The following is a 24,116-nucleotide window of genomic DNA, read 5'->3' as shown; positions in this document are numbered from 1 at the left end:
CTATAGAAATTCTAAGTACTAAAGATACTTAATGCCCCTAAATATATTTTGTTACACTTCCTGCATTCTTTCAAAGAAATTTTCAATATCCGGACACGATTTTTCTACAGTTCTGCTCTAGGATACTTATTGTTCATTACAATTAGAAATTAGTGCTTCCTACGACAAGCTGTCACGACGCTTAACGCCTCGCTTCTTATATAAAACGCAAGGACCGAACTTGCTGAAAATTTGTTTAGAATGGCGCCTTGCATAAAGACATGGTTCGTGATACATGAAGCAGAATTCTGTGCTAAAATTTCACACCAACTCCAATAAGACTCGACACAATTCTAAGAATAACATACTTCCGTTTTTTTAGTTAGGAAATTGTCATTGCCGATAGCCCCAGAAAAGTACTGCCGAGAGGGAAACTTCCTGTTTAATTTCTATCATTTTTATGTACTTAAATATCTTCTCTTTAGATTGCTCCTGTCGTGCCTTATATACAGTTTTTCTACAGACTGTACGTTTCCAAATTATACCTCGGTCGCCGACCTGGACATCCGACTCAATGATTCCAAGCTTCTACTGAGTTTTAATTGACATACTCCAAAGAACATTTAGATTGAGAAGCTTGACATATCGGTCACCTAGTGTTATTAAATAAATATAAAAGTGGATTGTTATGACTTTAGACTGAAGAATTTGCGTGTCTGTTCGAATTTGTAGGTACATATTTTTCTTTAAGAAATGTTTTCTCTAAAGGCAGTGTCACACTATTGGGCATTTGCCCAAAATTTGGTGCAGATCGTAACCCAATCCAAAACATTTTTCTTTACTAGAAACAGGAAAAATAATTTGTTAAATTTTTTCGCTTTATTGTACCAATCGTGTGACTACAAAAAAAAATTTCGTCCAAATTAGTTTATTTTGTAGGAATAGCCCAATATAAAAAATATTACAAATTTGTACAAATGAATCAATCGTGTGATACTGCCTTAAAATTAAGTGTAAACTTGTGTGTAACTATGACGACTGCCAACTTTTGAAGAAATTTATCGCACGCAGCCGTAATTCCAAGTTTTATTTTTAAAAAGATCTTTTGTATATCTTAAAGGGAAAATTGCTAGCCGAGTGTGCCCGCTGGAACTTCAGTCTTTTTCTAGCCAAAGCCGTACAGTAACAGAGAATATGCTCTTGAAGGCCGAATCGGCATTCCGAATATGTGATCACATCTGTTGGGTGCAAGTTGAATCGCATTAGGTTGTGACCGGTCAGGTGCTCTAACTTACTTCAGAGTCAATTCAAAACTGGAACTTCGCGGGTTCCATTCACTATCTTCTGAAGTAGAGTTAACTTCCGTTCTTTTGAATCGAAATTATAGTAATTTTAAGCTGAAGTAACTATATTCATTACTACCATCCAATTTAGTACAAATTTCTAGGTTGCTCTCAAAAAAATTCTTAAGTACAAATAAATGTATTCTCCTTTTTGTTTTTGTTTGGCTATACAACCGTTCGTCGGTTTGGACCAAGACGAAAAAACTTCCCCCTCTGCTTATCGTCTTTGTGAGGTTGCGCCAGTTGTACATATCGACTGCATCCAGGTGCTTCTGTACTTGTATATGGTATCAAAATACCATCTTTTTAACTTGAATTTGTGCCAACAATAGTGAATATGTTTTTGACTCTGAAAGGACACATTGCGTTCCTAAAGCCAGCACGATTCAAAATTAGGTATCCCTTTAAGTGCTGTGAGACATCCATACATATCTTAGAGGAATGTGCTAGCTTTAATTTTGTTTCATAACTCATTATGCTCGTACATATATCTGTTTACTCAAAATAAAACTATATTCTTTCTACTAAAAAATTGGATTTTGGGAATTTCATGAAGATTTTGAAGTTACTGGGAGTAATTGGTACTAAATAAAGTGTTTAATGCTAAACTCAATATATCTACATATTTACAACTACATGAGCACTCGTACATAACACATACTACTTTACGTATTAGAAACGTATAGACGCAAGGTATGTATTGTATATAACTGTACTGTATGGTATCTTCGTGTATGTTCAATAATTGTTTGTAAAAAAAACTAATTGAAAATGTCTAAGTTTGTTGAAACAAAAAATAATACAAATATAATACAAAGTAGTTGTCGTTGTTGATGTTGTTAATAAATGTGCAATTAAAGTAAAAAAAAAAAACAAATCAAAACCATTACCAATATACGTATTTCCATTTCAACAGCAATGCAAGTAACTAACCGGAATTCAATTGATTTTGAATATACATACAAGAAATTTCGTAATTTTAATTATCATATTAACTACAATGCATATATACCTATATATATATATATATATATATATATATACTCTATATGTATATATATATATTACCTAACCGTACCCTGCCCCCCCCATAAATTACTTTACCAATCAAAATCCAGCGCCAAAGACAAAACGAATATCTACATATATATAAATACTATATTTTGTACAAATTTTTGTATTGAGTTTTTGAAATGCATAAAATTGTTGCAATCAGCAAACAATTCAATAACATATAACTTTTACAATGAACGCTGCGACCATCTGTCGCCGTTCGTTGGCCGATTTTAAATCTATATCTATATATAAACTATTTAACATACCGATCCAAATTTATTTGTAACAGCAGTCACAAAACGGACAGCATATATGTTGGCAATCGAGCAATTTGTAAAGGGTTTTTACCTTTTTTTGTAATACGATTATACTCATTAACGTATTTTTGTTACACTTTTTTTACAAATTGAATTTGTTTTTTTTTTCCAGACAAAAAAATAAAATAAATAAGCAATGCAAGCAAAAAATAGCAAAACAAAAAATAATAAAAGTTATATAAACTTTTTGCTTAAAAATTTCTAATTTATTTTGAATTTTTGATTTGAAATTTCGATAATTTTACACATATGCAACTGTATCTGCGTTTGAATTTGCTTAAACAAACAAAACTAATATACCTATACTTATATACTTACCTACATATCTATATAAATAAATCGAATAATCTAACAAGCAATATACAATTTAGCAAAAAAAAAAAAAAACAAAAACCAGCTACTTTCACTACTTATACTTAAAATAAAATACCAATACTACTACTAAATACCTAATACTAAATACTCAATATATACTAAATACAATAATACTCTTTCTTATTATTGTTATGTCAATATACATATGCCAGTACCCGATTTTCAGTTCGCCTCCCAAAGAAGTAAGAAATACTTACATACATATTTACTATTTGTCTTGTTTCCTTATTTCACTTACAATTACTTATATTTACTTTGTGTGTTCGATTGATGTGTGTGTGTGCGTAATTTGTGATTACTATATAAATATTTAATATAAATATAAACTACATACAAACGTATATGAACAATATACTACAGCAGTGAATATATACATAAATACATATATGTACAATGAAACATAGTAAATATATAAATATACCAATTTACTACTTACATAAATACATACATACATACATGCTAACTACTACTATTTTGATTTAAATGAGTGCAATACAAATACGAAAATATAAATATATGTATGCCCACAAACTAGCAACTTACATACAAACGTATTTACCTATATTTTTGTGCAATTTGTAGCAAGTGAATGCACTTTTTGAACGCGTTAGAAAATGGCTTTAACAAAGTACTTACTAATTAATAAAAAAAACTTTTGCCTGCTTGCTGCAGCTACACCAATACACACGAATATGTATTTTGAAAACTCAACGAACAAACAAACTCAACTGTTTTAAACACACAAACAAAGGTGCACACAAACACTTTTTTTTTTTTTTTTTTTTTGCAAAGGTAATCCACTTAATATATATCCACAAAGCTGAAACACAATGCCGAAACACCCTGTACACCTTTATGTTTATAAACGCGAACACAAAAACACATACGTTTGTAGGAACGTGTGTTAACTTGTTTTGTTTGTTGCACCAAGTACAGTTATGGCAACGGCGAGCTTCTAACTGAAATTGTATTTTTGAGACCACTTGGCATGCCAAGAAGTACTTAACTACGCAGAAGAAGGCAAAGTGCCTACGCAAAATCTTTGCTGCGAGCGAAAAGATTTTTTTTTTTTAATAACAATTTATTTTCATTAAGAATTTGTGCAATAGATACGCACTTGCAAAAATGTTCAACTAACGCTTATTACATAATTGATTTCTCTTTAAAAGTTTGCTACTAAAATATGTGCTTCGGTCAAAGGCACAGCTTCTTGCAAAGCAACTATGCTATACACCTTTTTTAACAAGCACATTTTTGTATAGGCAATATACACCATTTCCATGATAATTTTACAAAAAAAAAAAAAAAAAAAAAAAAAAAAAGATTATTTGTTATCCAAGTATATTCCAAACAGCGCAACGATTTTCTCGAGGTAAGCATATTTAAAGCAATTAAAAAAAAAACGACAAACAAACATATAAAACACATTTTTACACACACTTAAATATTCTGTGTAAATAAATATAAATATAAATGTTTGCTGTGGTTTACAAAGTTATAAATAATATATTTTTATGCTATGCCACACAGGAGTCACAAGGCAAATCGTCGATTTTGAAGAAAGCTCACAGCTATGCCAACTGCTAGACAAAAAAAAAACAGTTTTAAAATGGTTACACATAGCAGATTAAAAAAAAAAAAACATTTAAAACATCTAAGCACTCTAACACAATTGAATTTCACACACACAAATTGCATAAGGAGGGCCCTGCAGTGAAAGCTACCTGTCCTCGGCTGACATGCAGCATAAATAGTAGTTCGCCTTCTAGTTTACTCATCTAAGCAACTGATATTATTAACATGACGTTGAGTTACGAAGTGTCAATTATGCATCCCTGCAACAGTATCTGCCATTTGACATACTAGTCAGCTTCTGCATTAGCTCATGTTAGGTAGACAGCCTCTGCATAAGTTCATACCAGCTGGCGTACTAGTCAACTCAGATATGTCGGAGCATCATGTGGTTTTCCCTTTCATCTACCAAAAGCACATCTGTATTTTTTTTTTTTTATAGTCGAAAAGACATTCGGGATCGAAAACCATACGAGAGAAAATTACGTGATACGTAAGTCGTATAAGCTAAATAGCATAAAGAATACGTTCACGTTTGTCATAATCCGAAATACGATTCGAGCCGAAATGTTGATAGGCGCAATATAAAAAACTCTTTAAAATTTGTGAAGTGATCAGCCGGCAGAACAACTCTTTCCAGTTAACAAACTAGTCAGCTTTTACATTTCACTATTATACCATTTATAAATCCCACATTGAGTAAATTTATTGACCAGTTTAGTGAAAGCTTTCACTGCAGGGCTCATACAAATGTATTCTAACGTACACAGTCACACAGTTATGTATGTATGTATACATGTACATGAACATACACTCATTGAATATCAAATATTACACTTAATCAAATAACACAGCTAATTAATCAAAATGAAATTAAATAACTAACTAACTATTGCAAAGACGCTTCTTAATGCATCCTTTTCAGTTTTTTTTTTTTTGTAATCAATTATATTGAAGTATCAATTCAAATTCTTTGTAATTAATTATCGTTATTGAAATGTGAATTTAATTGAATTGTTGTAAATGCGTCGTTATGTGCTAATAACCAGTTAATCAAATGAAATAATTATTTATTTGTTAACTGTACAGTTTGTGATTTGTAAAAATTATTTACATATATTTGAAGTTTTGAATTTGAAACTATTTTCACGCTTATCGTTTATTAAACTAAATAAAATGTGTATTTAAATAGAAGTATTTAACTGCTTCTCTATAAAGCCACGCAAATTTTATTGAAATTGTAGTTTTATGGTTTTGGTATTTACATATACATATGTTTGAAAAGAAATTTTAAGTTTTCACAATTTGCGAAAGCTATTTAAATACCTTTTACAATAATAAAAATTAATCGCTTTTAACATTAGACTCGTTCAAATATACATATAATAAAATAATATTTACAATTTTCTAATTTCATAAGTTAACAGCTGAAATTAAAACTAAATTAAATTACTCAATATCCAAATAAAAACCCCTTGCTGCTTCTGCTTCCTTGCTCGGTAAATGAACTCAGCTCCACTACCGCTTTAATTCCACTCATTCTAATCGTTCTACACTCTTTTCCCAGCCTTTACTCTTACTCGCTCTTTGTCTTTGACACCATCTCTTGCCCTTAACTTTTACTCTCGCTGCATATCGATTTATTGTAATACACTTGTAAAATATTTTTTTATTTTTTTTTAAGTTCTACTCCTTACGTTTATTTTATGTACCATTTCCCTAATGAAAAACAGCTATGATACCATATAAATATGTAAATATACCTAATTGAATATCTGTGTGGGGGGAGTGTTAGCTAAAAGCATCGTAAAAATTATAAAAAAAAAATCGGAAACTATATGAAATTGTATGTACATATATATAAAAACAACGGCGCTTTGAAGCAGTGCATATTTAATTTCGTGCATTATGGTTTTGAATAATTGAATTGATTGTTCAATGAGCGCATGACTTATTGTCTATAGATATTTTCGTTTTTTATTTAAATGTTTATTTTAACTGTGGGATAAGTCTTAAAATGACTGCATTTAATCTATGAGTCACATATGGAGTCTTAACCGTCATAATAACGCAGCGAAAGCTTTCATTTTGATGCGAAAATACATTTGTATGCTCTAGGAGCATTTGTTCTTCAAAAAGAATTTTTTTTAAATGTCGCTTCCCTTATTTTGGCGGTTAGGGTTCAATATACATATTCAATCACTCTAAGCTGGGCAGGGCGTATACGTAACTTTAGTAAAGAATTGTCGTACGCGTTCGCGTACTCATTCTCGGGATATATGGACGCATTTTCAGAACGAAAATCTATCCGATATATACACGTATTCATTCGTATTGGTTCGGCTAGGCGTATACGCAACCTTATTTGTGGTTTTGATTTGCGTACAATCCGAAGTCCTGTACCCGCTTCTAATCTTACTTTCGGTCATTAAGGCTAGACGTATGAGATGACCTGTGGCCCTCTCCACTGCTAACCATATTCCTTATGCATTAAGAGCAGCAGGTGCTACCTAAGAGTGATGCAGATTAATCAGTTGTCGTAACAGAACTCTGTCCTCAATGCAGAGGTGGGTGAACAACTCATGGAGCATATACTCGTTGCCAGAGCACAGTATAATTCGGCTATGCATTGGCCTGCTTTTTGTCTTTCTTCGTTCGCTGATAGGAACGAGGGTTGCAGAAGCGGCGCGAATATTTCGCCGGCGACGCGAAGTTTGAGGTGCTGTGCGTTACGGTGAGCATATTCATCCCACATCCCGTTTAAGTCCGTGCCACCTTCTTCGTTCACTATTATGTGTTTTACAAATACATACATATGTACAGGCTTACTATAATGATACAAACTTGTTTGCAAATCTCAAAACATTGAACTCCTAGAGCAAAACTCTTGACAGTTTATTAAAGGGCCCTTACTTCACATTTTATTTCAATAATAAGCTTGCAAACTCAGTCTATTATAAACATATATAAATACATAGGTATATATGTATCTATGTACGTATCCATCAATATAAACATGGTCTATTTCATGTAACCCCTATATGCATAACCCCAAACGGTTTGCTTCAGTTGCTCATTCGAGTTTCTACCAATTTAAATGAAAGCAGCACTACGAACGCAAGCGGATACAAATGCATTACTTTTATACTACACAATTGTATGGACATACTACCAATGTTCATAAATGCGCAAATGCTACAATATTTCCTTCAGTAATTTTCAATGTCTTCACAAATATTAGCACCCACAAGCAACGAGACCGCAACTCTAATGCACATATATATATGTAGTTCATACAAATCGACTTTCAACGTTGAACTGATATGCATTACAAGCCTCCAAAGATACGAGTGGGGTACCTATGTATCTATGCTAAGCGTATGTACGCACAAAAGTATGCTACGCTATTCGCGTTGGCATGAAATTAACCTACTTTCTTGCTAGCGCTTCCCTAAGAAAAAAAAAAGCATTAAGAAAGCATGAAAATTGAAATAGGTTTGCTTCATGCGCCATGACGTATGACATGATTTAATACCCGCACCATTCAAATAAAGGCAGCGACAACTAAAACGCATTAAAATAAGCCTAGAAAAAGTTATGGAAGACGTTTAGCGGGGGAAATTTAGCAAAAGTAGTTGAAATGGGAAAAGATCGAAAATAGTATAATAAGCCGCAGATAAATTGATTTGTTGAAACTAGGGTGCTGAATTACTTAAATATGGTTAAAAGTCACTGATATTAAGTCTGATCTCAAATGATGCTGAAATTTACAAAAAAACCTGTTTAAAGATATGAATTTTTCAATTTTGAAAAAAAAATTCAAAACTCCACATAAAGTTATATTGAACAACTGGTGCTTAATTAAATTTTATTTTTAGTTTAGAGTTTGCAATAGATTTTTCTTTTAAGTTAAAAACTTGTATCTCTTAGAAAAAACAAATTCTTGAAAATTCTAGGATCTTGTAAAATCACTGAGAGGTATTGTAAACAAATAATTTAACTTTAAATTTATAGAAGTTTTTGCGTTTACGATTCTTTAAATTAAAAATTCTATAATTTTTTATTCTTCGCATTTTTTTTAAATATATAATATGTCGATATTTAAAAAATAATAATTAAATAAATTATGAGATATTCAAAAAGTAAACTTGAAACTTGTGAAACTTTGAACTTTCCAAAGAAAAATTTGAATAATTTTTCCAGCCTTTTTCGCAACTCAAAGGAATTAGCGCCTCATCCATGTCGACCCAATATCAAAAAAGTCGCATAACTAACAACCACTTTGAACCTTAGGTAAACATTTTTTGGCTAACTCGCCAGTATACTCCCAAAAGTTTTGTTTAATCATAAAATTAGTCATAGCCACAGAACGAATAGATTTTAAAGCCAGCAGGCTGCTTAAAACAAAAAGATAATGTTTCTCCTCGCTTGTACTGCGTGCACGATGAAAAAAACTCTCAGTCTAAAAAAAAATTGCTGATTCGGAAATTTACATTGATTTGACCACAGCGCTATAAGGGCACAGTAGTACCAATTTTTCGCTCTGAAAATACGTAGGGGAAGGATTTTCCGTGACCCCCTGTGTAAAATTTGATTTGAATACAAAGGGGAAAACCGAGATTTGTCCAAAAAATATATAAGATTTGATACTTCGTCTAAAAGTTTAAAACCATAACTTCCAATCAAATAAAAATCCTGGTACGGACGATAATTTTCGAGCTTGTTTCATAATAGCTCACCGATCAGTCCAATGAGATGCGTATTTACTAGTTCTGATAACATAACTAATTTTATTGAAGCAGAAGAGGCACATTTTATTTACTATAGTTCTCAAATTAAGGTTTGACAAGTCCAAAAGTTTTTTCCCGTGAGAAACGAACTAAGGACTAACCAAGCGCCAATCATCCCCTTTGTGAATAAGCTGGAGATTAATTATTGCCTAACGATACCACATGGATATGAATGCGGGTTCACTTTCTTTAGGGACCGGTGGTCACAGAATTTATCTTTTGTTAAACCAAACCCCATTTTCAGGGAATAATTTTTTTTTTTCGAATTTCGCTAAGCTTTTTAGCTTTTAAAAATGATTTTGCAAAAACACTGAAGGGAACTACCTAATAAAATTACATCAAATAGTATATAACTGCATATGTATGTATCTGGCAATGCGAATTCGCCTATCGTTGAAAAACGACTTGCAATTATTTAGGCATATCTATATGTTTATGTATGCATACATATATATATGTATGTATATGGATGAAGTCGCGCATACATAAACTTGGGGCTACATTAATTTAATGACTTCTGCGCGGCGTTGTCTGTCGCGTGGTTCATTTCATTTCATTTTGTTTCCGCTTTATTTGTCGTCAATGTTTTTTTTATTTTTGCATAATTCGGCGCACACACAGGCCGACAATACTGCTCGCTTTTCTTCGTCTTTTCTCTGTATGTATGTATGTATGTACATATCTATAAACGGGATATTTGAAGCGTTGCTATTTAAGTCTGATAGAAATTAATGTGTGTGCGCGCGTGCGCCTTTAAGTATGTAGCAAATTTATTTTCTTGCTTAGATTCGTTACGTGTACATATGCCTTATAAGCATTATAACATATATACCATATATACAACTGCAATATATCGCTAACGCAAATATCTAGTATCTGTGGATGGAATTGAGCTAACTAATCAAGCGCATGCATTTTAATAACAAAAAAAATAAAAAATAATAACAGTAATACTATAAGTATCAGACTATCGAGAATATTAAATTTTTTTAAGTAATAATGCGAAAACAATAACAATAATAATAGCAAAAGTAAATGAAACATAAGAATAAATCAGAGAAGGTACTTTTAGTTGATGTTGGACAAACTAAATTGTACCTGAAATACTCTATGTATTGGGTGTTGTTGTTTTTAAGGGCAGCTCAAAGCTAAAATGGAAATCTTAGTTTCTTCTTCGTCGCATCGAATATGGAAAATTGTTTGTGTATTCATAGAATTGCCGCTCCACTAAGTTTTAACCACTGTTGCTATTGTTATTGTTATTGCTTTGGTGTTATTACCAAATGTACACAGTGCACTCAAATGTATAAAAAAAAATCGTATTTAATCGCAGACAGGTGGCAAGTAGAGGCGAGCGGCAGTTAGCAATGAATTCAGCTACGAAATGGTATAGATAAAAAAGTATTTATTTAACAAAATATTAGACGTGTCATGGCATGAGCGAGGAAGCACTGCTCGATAAGCAAAATGAAATATGTACGTAATTACGTAATTGGAGTAGCGAACGACTATGGAATAATCGAAGAAAAGGAATCAATAGCGTTATAGTTTTTACAGCAAATATCTAGGCGGTTTTGTGTAGCTTAATAGTTATAACTAAATATATTTTGAGAGGAAGAATTTCATTTAACATTTACGGGGATATTTTTAAATATATGCAACTATTAAACAAAAAACTCAAAATTTTTTTAAAAAAGTATAGAAAATGTAAATAACACGAACGCACCTAATATTTGTTTGTTGTTCCTAAAGTATTTGTGAAATGACTCATCAACCACCTCGAGCGTTTAATTAAGGATTTTTACGGCTTGAATTGTAGAATAGTTATCATCTGTTAAAGAGACAATAATTTCGGAACCAGGTTTTTTGGTTATTTTGTATTAAACCTTTTTTTTAATGTTAAATAAAATTACTTTAAAAAAAAAGTTTTATATATTTTTTAATCGTCAAAACCGGTTTTTAATTTCTCACCAAAAAATATTTTTTGCTAAAATTTGTTAAATAATTTTTTGTTTAAAAAATTGGCATTAAAACAGGCTAACTATGTGTACATGAGGTCAATTGTAAGTAAAATTACTTTTCCAAAAAAAAATTTATATTTTTTGTTATAAATAATGTCATAAATTTTTTTTTAGTAAAAATATTTTTTTGTTCAATATCCTTTTTCAAAAATTTTGTAGTAAAACAGACCAAATAAAATTGTAAGTAAAATTACCTTTTGAAAAAATTATTTTAAAAATATTTATTTCTATAAATGATGTCTAAACAAATTTTTTTTTTAATATTTGGTATTTTTTTTGCTAAAATTCGTAATTTTTTTCAAAATTTTTAGTAAAGTAATTTAAATTCACGAACTCTGTTAACCGCATTTTCTTGACCTTCAAAGAATTGAGTCAAACATATTTTCAAATAAAAAAAACAACATATCATGCTGAACTTAATACCTTTGGCCCAGTTGACTTTAATGTTATCAATTATAATTTTAATCATTACAATCTAATATCACGAAAATGTGAGAATGAGGAAATAAATTTAAGATAAATATTTCCTTTCTGGTTGTTGTTGTTTCCGACAGGGTGGGTGTATGATGTATTTTGGAACGAATTTCCGTCATCCCTTGTCAAATTTTGTTTGGAGACAAACCGGTTTCGTCGTAGTGCCATCTTCAGTGTCATTTTTCGTGAAAAACACGCCGAAACCGGTTTATCTCCAAACCAGATTTGACAAGGGATGACGGAAATTCGTACCAAAATACATAATTAACATACATATGAACATTAGGGCAGGTTAAGTGTATTTATAGGTGTGAGCGACCATAGCAGTAGAGAAAACTATAGAAATTATGGTTTTTGGAACTAGGTTGTTGATAAACGAATACAATGTAACAAATATAGGTTTGGAACTGGTTTTTTCTAGGTGTTACACATGTCCTTGTATTGAGTTTTTAACACTTTGGGCCAAATTTTCAGTTCGAGTTTAAGCCAGCCAGCTCGAGTATTTAAACTTACACTGAAAAGCTGACCCTTACTCCAACCCTAATGGTCATGTGTATGTTATAAGCTGCAGGGGTTAAGAAGGCATTTAGTAGAAAACTAAACAGCACTCAGCTAATAAATTATTTGCGATTTTTAACTATGCGCTCCGATCGTAATGCAGCTCATTCCACGTAATTAACAAATGAACTAATGCATTCGCGTAGCTCCATAATTTATATGTAAGTGCCCAAATTATTGTTTTCAAATGCATTAAAGTTACCCTGGCTCCTCGTTGTAAATCCCAATCACAACTTTTTCATTAAATTCCGTTTTCCCTTTCAGCCCACCGTTGTTTACTTAAGTAATTTAATTTTCTTAATTTTTGAATTTTATTTCACGTACTAAAATCACCAATTCTTGTTCAACTAAAATCACCTGTCTCACCAATTTTCGCTAATTCTCCATTTTATTCGCATACTTCTTCAATATCCATCTCGCTAAAATCATCTTCAATCACCTACTGAAATCACCTTTTGAATTTTCTACCACCATTCACCAGCAAATTTACAGATCAAATCAAATCAAATCGAACCGAATTGAATCCAATTAGCACATCATCATAACGACCCACCAAATCAGCTAAAATAAAATTACAAACAGCAAGAAAAAAAACCAAATAAAATACATGGATAAAATAACTTTTGTTGTTTTTAAAATTGATTTTACTTAAACCAAAAAAAAAAAAAAACATGCATATGAAAATTACCAAAATAAAATAAAAAACCCGCATACAAATTAAACAAAATGAAAAAAAAAAACTAAAAAGTTTGCTAAACCAACTCTAATCAACTTAACTCATTGCCAATTCACACAATTCACCACATCATCTCAAGCAATCATTTCAACAACATTTAACTACTATTACTATCAACGCTTGGTTACAGCTGTAGGATATGGCAAGTTGTTGTGCTTTGGAAATGCTTACATTTGCTCTCAGACTACAGAAAACAGCTGCGAGTTTCACAAAATTCAATTTCTTTACTGAACCACCTGAAACAAGCTCACGAACAAAATCATTTATAGATATAATCACGACTCACAAATCGCCAATCACAGATCACTTGGTTTTTTATCAGACTCACTAACAATCACGCAATGCACCAGCAGCCAGTTTGAAACGAAAAATATATTGAGAAAATAAAGTTCGTAAACTGTTATAATTAAAGCAAAGAAACAACAAAAACATATTGTTTGTTATACATACAAACATACCGACATACATATGTATCTACAGCATAGTCGTTAGCTATAACTCACCCAAACTAACATTTACATACATACAAACATATATAGTTGCGGGCATTGTTAGCACTAAATCAGCACATTTTATTTATTCACAAACATTCATACGTATTTCATAGTTTTAACATTTAAAATACATAAGTCAATTTTACATTCACATGCAGTAAGTCACTCGTGTCGTCATTATTTTTAGTGAATTAAATTTAGAATGCAAGGAATAAAAAAAAAATCCTAACTAAAAAGTTCCCGTCAAGAATAAAAAATTATTAAAAAATAAAAAAAAAACATTTTTGAATTTATTTTTAACGTAACGCAAGGCTACAAGTTTAATTGGATTTGAAGTAAGCTCGCGCCGCACAAGCTCACTTTTTAAAAGTTGCAGCAGCTAGTTATTAAAAAAACTACTTCATATGATTTATAAACACCAGTTAAATAAGTAGTTTAAGTTTAAGGCCCTAGTTGCATTTCTTAATCCAATTTAAGTGTGTGTACACCTACTGTAAAGCACTGTTACAGGATTTAGTAATTTTTGGAAAATATTTGCAGCATACTCGTAATTGAGTACACTAAAGGCAGAGTCAGACGATTGGACATTTTTCGTGAAAAAATATTGGGTTTTGTCATAACTTTGACAAGCAATTTTTTTTTATTTTTCAACTAAAATTCTAATTTAGTTTGGTTGTATTGTATCAATTATGTGACTACTAAATAAATATTTTAAACAGTCCAGTTTCTTCAATACCAATAAAGGCTGTAAGCTTTATGTAAATGCTATAATTCGCACTATAACTGGCTCCGGTAGAATTGGATTATCCGTAGTCCCGCCAATCGAGGCCTAGGAGGAGAAAACCTCTAAGTTAATAGAGACTTAAACATCCTCTGAGGTGACATATCTTGGCGTGATATTTCTCAGCGGCTGGCGTGCACCCGTACCACGGGTACCATGCACAATCGCTAATCCACATTTTCAAAGAATAAAATGCAAGAAAGACGATCCGATGGCACAAAAATTTCCATCTGCAGGCCGCGAGTGTGATCTTTTAGAAGAGAGTTTGAACTAGGTAGGAAAGCGGCCTGCATTATGCGGATTTGGAAATCTTTCGGAACCACAGCGAAAGGTTGTACACAGATGGTTCCACAACTGACCAAACAAAAGCTCAAAATGTCCATCCAATCCAGACGTAAATCAGCAAGGACATATAAACAACCGGCCCCCAAAATGTCATATCTTTATGTGAAATAAAAGCACATTATGAGAATGTGTAGAGGAATTAAGCAAGGGAAGTATCAGATAATCCGCGAATAGGATCAGAGCCAAAAACTATCAAGGATGTGTTAAGAGCGCCTGTCCACGTTTTTTTTTATTTTGTCATAGATTTGACTTACATTTACGATAATTCTTGAAGAGATACAAGCGGCATTCAAAGACTTAAGTGCATCATGGCTAACACTGCAGACCATTCTGCCCTTACCGTAAGTAGTTATTCTCGCCACATGCAGTAAGTTATTTGTGAACGCAAACAAATGTTTTAGTTTGACAGCCTTCTGAGCAACGATTGTGCCTGGAACTCTGATCGCCTTGTTACAATCCAAATAATCACTGGAGATCAATTCGGTGATAACCAAGCATAAAGTTTCGCTTCTAGTGTTGCAATCAAGTCACTGGTAATACTTACATCGTTAAAGGACAATTCCAGAAGAGCAATTTAACGCACATTTGCAATTTCTGGCTGTTTTGCACTTTGTTACCGGTGAGGCAAATGCTAGAAGTACTGCCTGGCTATCTGAGAAGAGGTATGTTTTTCGCAATCCTACGCAGCTCCTCTTTAATTCTTTGCAGGCCCTTCCGATTCCCAATACTTCCGCTTGCACGATGCTGGCAAAATTCGGTAGTCTGAACGGGAGAGAGAAATTCAACGTTTCGGATAACACCTCCGCAGTCCAATTTGGACCCGTCAGTATAGATTTGAGTGGAATTCCCCTCGACTATTCTGCCCCTACTCCAATCCCTTCTAAACGGTAACTTCACCTGAAAGTTATTCTTGAAGATAAGCTTGTTAACAATGCCACTATGACCGTGCTGCAGCGCGCTCCAGCAGCCTGACTATTTGAGTCTGATTGCCGAGGACGCAACAGTTTCGCGGATGTAGAGTTCTATTGGCTCCTGTAGCACCTGTAGCTTTGCAGTAGATACACACATTTTTTCAACTAAGTATTTACCTAGGTATGTAAACATATAAAAATTTATTCTCAATATAACGGAGGACATATTTAATTACACATGTACGTGATTGGTTGATGAACTTTTTCTGATTTCAAAATTTTTACTAGTGAAAAATAAAAGCGCTAATTAATTCAAAATACTAATTAAAGTTTGCGCTAATGGAATCTGAGCTACCAGTTTTCGTTACTAAGCCTAATATAAAAGTTTGCTATTTGCCACTAAACTTCTCTTTACAAACGTACACACACGAATATAAGTGGCTAGCTATTTAATTAATGAAGTGCCCTTAAATGTTACACTAAAAAGCTTAGTTTGTATTTGTAAGGCTTAATTATTTAAAACCATTACTAAATACGTGTATAAGAGTATGTCGATGTTTAGTTATTTATCACTTAACACAGAGAACACAGTCTTCATATAATTTTCCTCAACTACTTTTCAAAAGCTCCTAACTTTTTTAGCAACTTGGAAAACTTATTGCAAATCAATGAAGGCGATAATAGGTAACTTTATGGCATACAAACAACGGCAAACTTGTATAATCCTTTTTAAACTTTGAGGTGAAATTGCTTTTATTTTTCTCAATATTTCCTTCTACTATGTTTCGGGGAGCTTTAAGCTTGTTTTATACTGCATTTAAAAATACAGTAAAGCTCATTTTCTTAACTTCATTCTGAGAACAATGTTCAATAATATCCAGCATAAAAACGCCCGCTTTATCCTTTCCTTAACTTTTACCTTTGGTACTTAAAACGGAAACTTTTTTTGCGGGTCGAATATATTTGCAATAAGTTTGACAAGCTTGCAGCAAGAAGGAAATTGCAATTCTCAATAATTAACCTATGTTTAGAGTATATTCGCCAAAATTTTTAGAAAATTAATATGAGTGCATTGTTAAAAAAAAAAACATAACACGTTTTTATGTAACTTATTTCAAATTACACAACCATTTTAAAACTTTCACACTCAATATCTCAAATAAGAAAGAAAACGCTAATAACCCGAATAAAATGAATTTATAATAAGTAAACACTGAGTATGTATTTATTTGAAATTCAGCATCATTACAATACAGTAATTGCGTGTTACTGAGCGTTAGATTTTGTTACACTTTTCATTTTATGTGATTGTTTCTTTTTAAACCCCATATTTTTCGATTTTTTTTTATTATTATAAAATACTTACTACTTAAATTGTACTCGTACTTCTTCTCACTTCTTCTTCACTCAGTCACAACTTTCACTGTCAACTCACCAGTTCACCAGTTCACCTCACTGAACTCACTGAATTACGTAACTGCTATTCAATCAATTAATCGATCACTAAATTCAGTTCAAGCGAAATTTCTCAAATCACTTAATTAGCAAAGAAATTAGTTCGATTAAGCTCACATTCGCTCACTCTGTACTTAAATATTGCCAAAAAAAAAAACAACCACTACTACAACTACTTCCACCAACTTAAATACTATAAATATATAAGTCACCCTTAATTTGAGATCAGCTCACCGCTCACTTGAATCACTGAAATCACTTGAATTTGAATCACCACTTCACTTTTCACTCCTCACTGCTCACCGCTCACTTTTCACATTCAAATCACAATTTGAAAAAAAAATTAAAAATAAATCACATTAAAAAAGTTCAATTAACTAATATTTACAAATAAACCAAATCAACCAAAATTAAAAAAAATATATATATATATATAAACATTAATATTATCGAAATTTCATATTTGTAATTAATTTTAATTGACTTTGTTTATTTGGCAAACAAAATGGAAGCATATGGCAAGCCGGTTAATCCCGGAATCAACAGAAATCAATAAAATATCGATTCAGTGGTCATCGTTATTCATAAAACTTAACATGAAATTTTACAAAAAGCTCGAAATTTCAGTCATTCGTTAACATCTAACGAAAAATTTTACATCTACCTACAATTTTCGAAAAAAAAGTGTTTTTATCAACCGACAATTGCATTTTAATCACCAATTAAACGCTTGTAGATATATACATACGTCATACATACACATGTAAATCTATAACTACGTACATATGTATGTACATCTGTGTGCGCAATTATCTTTATATGTGGGTAATACTCGTAAAATGAATTAAATGTGAAAAATTGCATTGTTAGTGAAAGTTGTCTTAATTAAACTAGAAATGCAATTAAAAAGCTGTGGTAAACTTTTTTTCCGGCGCCAACTTAGTTGTGGTAAAATCTCATTAATTTTATTCAGCGCTCATTGAATTGAATATTTAACAAATTGTTACTTCGGAAGTTAATTTAATATCACGTTTTTTTTTTTAATGAATGCATGCGGATGCCATCTCAAGCGAACGCTATAAAATCCAACCACTTATTTCTTTGAATTTGTGGCACTGCCACTTTTGCAAACATTTTGAAGCAAGCATTTAGTATTTGCAGCTAAGTGCCTACTAGTTGGAGTTTGTATAGTACGGTGATGCTATTTCCGTATACTACATGCTACATGCCAAACAAAGCGGTAGAAGTAGATATTAACCAGTTTGGCTGCAGTAAATTTGGTAGAGAAATATGTGGCCGCCGCTTTGGTGCTCAGACTAAAAATTATGGTACTATGGAAGGATAGGCGGTTAGGCAATGCTTCTATACCTCACATTCTGGGTAGTTATAGCCAATTAATCGACTACTTCGCCCCTAAACCCATCTTCGATAGTGTCCTTAAGACGAGCATCCCGTCAATAAGAGAATAGCAGACACCAGGACCATGGCGAAGGGAGAGTTACATTTTTACACGGATTGATCCAAGCCGCACAATATCGTTGGCTACGGACTTTTCTCTAAAGAACTAGAATTGAAATTTTCGTCTAAATTCCAGACCACTGCAGCGTTTATCAGCCAAAAGTTTTAGCTAGTGCATATGCCGTAGCGAAGACTACGATTAATATCTTCTCGGATAGCCAGGCGGCCATCAAATCATTGACCGTTGTAATGCTAAAATCTAAGGTTGCACAGGAAAGCCGCACAGCTCTAAATGATATTGGCGCGGTATTCAAGAACAGCCTCATATGATTCCCGATGAGCTAGCCAGGCAAGGTACCAATCTTTCACTACGTGAAAACTGAACAAAAATTGGAATACACTTGCCAAGTCAAGAGGCCAATTGGTTGTGTGTATATGAGTGCACTCGTTTAGCAACTTGGCTACTATAGCCACAAATAGGTAAAAACTAGTAATTTTTAGCAAAAAAAAACCGACTTCAACTCTCATATAAAAAAAAAATATATATATATATATCTCATGATCCGCTGATCGGATCTTAACCAGATTAGTATGGGACCACCTCTGAGACACTACCTTTCCGATGCAAAAAGAATTATCGAAATCGGTTGACGTGGTCCAAAGTTATGCGGTAACATACATAAAAAAATAAAATAAAAAAAAATATTCCGACGAACTGATAACCTCCTCCTTTTTTGGAAGTCGGTTAAAAAATAACGAAAGAACTGCTTAGCTTCTCAAGAGAGGATATTCCGATGGTCACGGCTTGTCTAATCGATCATTGGCTATTTTGTAGGCACTCTTCGAGACTAGGAATATACTCCTGCGAATATTTCAGAAGTTTAAGAGATAAGGAAGAGGAAGATACAGTCGAGCGCTTCTTCTGAAATTTCCCAGCTTTGGCCAAGAGCAGAGCATGCTTTTTAGGTAGGCACTTCTTTCGCTCTCTTATGGAATTATCCGGCGTAGGACTTAAGCCAATTCATTCGCTTCACTAGAGCTTTAATATAGTTCTATGGAAAATAGTCACTGAGTTTCCCGTGGTGCTTTGGCACCGATGACCAATATTAACTAGTTTTCTCTCGAGGCGAATCAAACATCTGAATTGGCTAACTTCACCACGCACGGGCATTGGAGATGGAACAGTTGGACTTTCTGAATCTGATTATTCTCTATTTTCCCATGCTAAAGAGACACTCACAGAGAGCAATCGGAATGGACAACATGGCATCTGGGTGGAAATATTTTTATTTCGAGTTATTTGCCATACACTATGCTGGGTCTAACAAAAGTGTTAAACCTTCAACACTTAAGAACTTTAATTAAGCTCATCTTTCCAAGAATAACTCTCCATCTCAGATACGATACTCGGAACAAAATAAAATTGTATCTCTCCAAAAAAAATATAAATGCTCTATAGGAGAAACCAGCTTTTTCAACTGTAGCGAGTTACCGCTTAAGACGTATAAGCCAACCGCGATCGATTAGTCTTTTATTCCAGTAGGCGGAAGACATCAATTTGATCGCAATGGTACAAATTTTATTTTGATTAAAATAGCAGAAGATTCAGAGCCACTGTTGAACAGGCTGTGGGACAGCCACAGCGACGGCTCTTTAAATTTCAGTAAGTTTTTGAACCATGTAAGCATGAATGAAGGCTGACAAAACCAATCCTTCATATGACATAGTAGACAAACTGCGTATGCACACTTAAACTTTTGCTCAGGCAAATGCGACTAGTATTTTTTACATACATTTTTTTGGAAAATTTTGCATCATAACAAATTGTAGTATTTCATTTCTATTCCATTTTCATTTTTCTGGACTAGTATTTTGGTCATTTTATATTCCGAAATGGCACAGTTGGCCCTGAAATAATGTTTACCACAAGCCGATCATTTAGATAAATATTTTTAATGCCTAATATGCATACGGAAATACATACATAAGTGTGTATATTAGGGTGTATCACTCTCCAAGCAAAAAAAAAAATAGGTACGACTTTTCTATAGGATTATAAAATTTAATATTTTTGGCCCAGCTCACTTAAATCCTAATATTTCTTCGTCTTAAAATTTAATACATTTTATAATTCCCGTGAAAAATCCGCAACATTTTTTGATGAGGCATCCTAATGTAGGTACATATGTTGATTATATGTATATACATATGCGCATAAACATATTGGTGATTAAAATGCAATTGTTAAACATACATCCATACATTCGAGCAGTTAAGTACTCGTACAATATTAAATGCTATTCGAGAAGAAAGTTTGCATTCCTATAATCTCGCACATTATGTATTCGTATAAACATTCAAAAACGAAAAATCTCTATTACGCCTACATACTACATTTATTTACAGAAAAAATTTTATTCAGTTTGGAATTAATGTTCAAATTTCCAGACATTTTGTTTAATTCAACAACAAAAAAGTAACTAATTAGAGTTATCAGAAAAAAGTGATCAAAATGATTTCGGAAAAATTTATGCTAGAGATACCTACTACTAACATAAACATAACAACAAAAATATGTCATATTTTGTTGTAAATATTTGGAGTTAACTGCTTAAATACTAGCACAAGTAAAAAGTTCAAAAGTCGTATATATATAATTATTTTTTTTTTGTAAGTATTACATATGTATACATTTATTTACATATTATAATTAATTGATAAACCTACCTACCTGCCTAGCAAAATTATATTTACACACAATTACAAAAATCATTTTGCCGGCCAATTGTACTAACCGATTCACAAAAAATAGTTTTGTAACAACTATCAAGCGTACAATTTAATTGTTTTAATGCGATTGGCATAATGCGATAAAACGAATTTACTTACAAACCAACAGTCGCGTAAATTACATACAAACATAATTAATTACTTACTTAACTACCTAATTACCTTTGATACGTACGCAAACACGCAATTATTTTATCTAACATATCGAGTATATGTATATCGAGTACTAGTTACCCATAACAGCTGGTATTTATATTTATTAATATATATAGTATATATGTATATACTTGCATATCCTACTAACAGTATTTTTGAAACCAGTAAATTGATTTGAAAAAACCCGAAAGCAATAATGGAGCAAATAGTTGGCAGGAGCAGCAAAAAAAAAAATTAGCTGAGCGTGAAAAAATATAACGCCCATCACAGCTGCAGCGCGGAACTGTTTGTTCGATTATTGTTTTTCATTTTACAGCCAAACGAATTGAGTTGAATTGCATAGTTGCAGCAAAATGTATTAATTGAATTAAAAATATTGATGAATTACTTATGTAAGTAGGCGGTAATTATTATGATTCTTGTTATTATTAATATTACTACGATTATAACGTATTAATATACATATGTATTTATATGTATGTATCTATGAAATTTCACTGTTGACTTTACTGATATTTACCGAATTTTTACGCAAACGACGCAGTCGTATTGTATTCTTTGATTTCTTGTTTTTTTTTGTACAACATAAACTTTTCTTATTTACATTGTGAATAATTTTATTTTGATACCATTGCATTTCATTCATAAAACAACCGAAGGTATTCGCTCAATAACATAAAATCTTTTTTATATTTCGCAACAAAATTTTTCCTTAATCCTTCACACCAACACCAACTATCCAAAATTCATCCGACTCCGAATCTGCTTCCGTCTCCGTCTCCGTCTCCGTCACGGACACCAACACAACAACTGTGCAACGGTGTGTGTCCGTGCTTATACAACTCGCGTCTGTGTGTGTTGGTGCCAAATTGCTAATTGGTGGCCGTTAACATATCAAAATGAAACGAAACGAACCGTACCGAAACCGTGTGCTCAAATTGAAATTGAAATCAATCGCAATGAATTGCAATACTGCTGCGCTTACAAAACAAAACCCCAAAAAAACACGAAAACTGAAAACCCAACCAAAAACAAAATCGAATACAAAAAAAAAAATACAATAAAATCAAATCAAAATATGCGAAATGGGTTTGTTGCCACTACTCTGCCAAACACTGCTGCTACTGCCACCATCGTCACTACTTCCGCCTCCATCTGCGCTGCGGCTGGGCCCCCACTCGCACACACTCTCGCCACGTCACTGTGGTTGTTGGGTGGGGCGCTCGCTGGATAATAACTTGACTTGGACTTTGCTGCTGCTGCTATTGATGACGTCAACGCCATTGTGTTTTGTACGCCTTTGACCTCATCGCGCGCCGCAACATCCATCGAATGATGATGTATTGCAATTGCCATTGCCCGCCATTGTGATTGCGATTGATATAAATATTTGGATATTGGAAATCGTGCGATTCGTTGTGCAACAACTGAAAAACTTTCTCACCAAAAGGTGTCTCATGTCAAAATCGATTCACCTGTTTTTCGCCTACACACAAATGCAACTGTTATTTTATTAATAACATTCTCGATCGCTGTTACGACGCGGCAGTACGTAGGAAATCCCATAGACTGTGTACATACAAGGTAGGATCGATTAGGTTGCTAACAAAAACACATTTGAATCACTAACCTATAATTTATCCCGAACACCTACTACTTAGCAAAGAGTAACAAATACCCACACAAATACAAACACACACACACACACACATACAAATATAAACCGAAACACTGTATGAATGCATGCATCCAAATGCACCATCGAGAGAATGAAAAGACTATTCTTCTACTATTTAGCTTTCTCGAGTTGGCTTTAATACATATTTATTTATATAAGCATACATACATATGCGTATATATCTACATGTAAGCTTGTTCCCACTCACACAAACACCCCCCAAGTCCAGAAAAAAAAGTCCAACTCTCTTATCTTGCACAAGTCTCTTATGTAGTCTCCTATCCGAGTTAGTGCTTTGAAAAGCGCTGAACGTTGCCACTGCATTGTTTCGCACAATAAGTGGGCGGGCCAGACGTTTAGTGCATTTCAAAGTTTTCAGCTCACGCATACATACTTTGTATGTATGTATGTGTGTGTGTGTTTTTTTTTTTTGGTATGAATGCCCCTGGTATGCCCCTGCACGCAAATCACATGTTGACACCTCGTGCCATATTAATAATGCTCTTCGTTTGTTTTTCAACTACATCGTTCCGGCCTGCAGAGACATTCCCGAAGATGTCCTCAACACATATTGTTGGATACATTCGACATATACAGTGGTGGACGCTTTCATGAAGAAGCAAGGTTCCGAGGTGCCTTTTCCTGGGGTTCATAATTCACAGGGACGTGGACCTCTCACAATAAAGCATACAAAATATTATCAATGGGTGGCGTTTACGCTATTTTTTCAGGTGAGTGACACACATATGTATGAAAGTGTTTTTAATTGTTTGTTAATTTCATATAAAGTACGAGTAGATATATTATATTAGATTGGGTGTGGGAAA

At 33.0% G+C, this 24,116-nt stretch overlaps 1 protein-coding gene across 1 annotated transcript in view; it reads left to right on the top strand.

Moving 5' to 3' along the window:
- Positions 1-24,116, top strand: part of LOC118734448 (innexin shaking-B) — a 155,485-nt gene that overhangs the window by 83,638 nt on the left and 47,731 nt on the right. Inside the window, exons 3-4 of the mRNA XM_036464168.1 lie at positions 23,062-23,195; positions 23,831-24,020. Of these exons, the coding sequence (XP_036320061.1) occupies positions 23,062-23,195; positions 23,831-24,020 (324 nt within the window). The remainder of the gene's footprint in view (positions 1-23,061; positions 23,196-23,830; positions 24,021-24,116) is intronic.

Source organism: Rhagoletis pomonella, unplaced genomic scaffold, assembly GCF_013731165.1.
Source record: "Rhagoletis pomonella isolate Grant_MI unplaced genomic scaffold, Rhpom_1.0 Rhpom_scaffold_00002, whole genome shotgun sequence".
Classification (NCBI taxonomy): domain Eukaryota; kingdom Metazoa; phylum Arthropoda; class Insecta; order Diptera; family Tephritidae; genus Rhagoletis; species Rhagoletis pomonella.
This window is presented reverse-complemented; position numbering and strand designations above follow the sequence as displayed.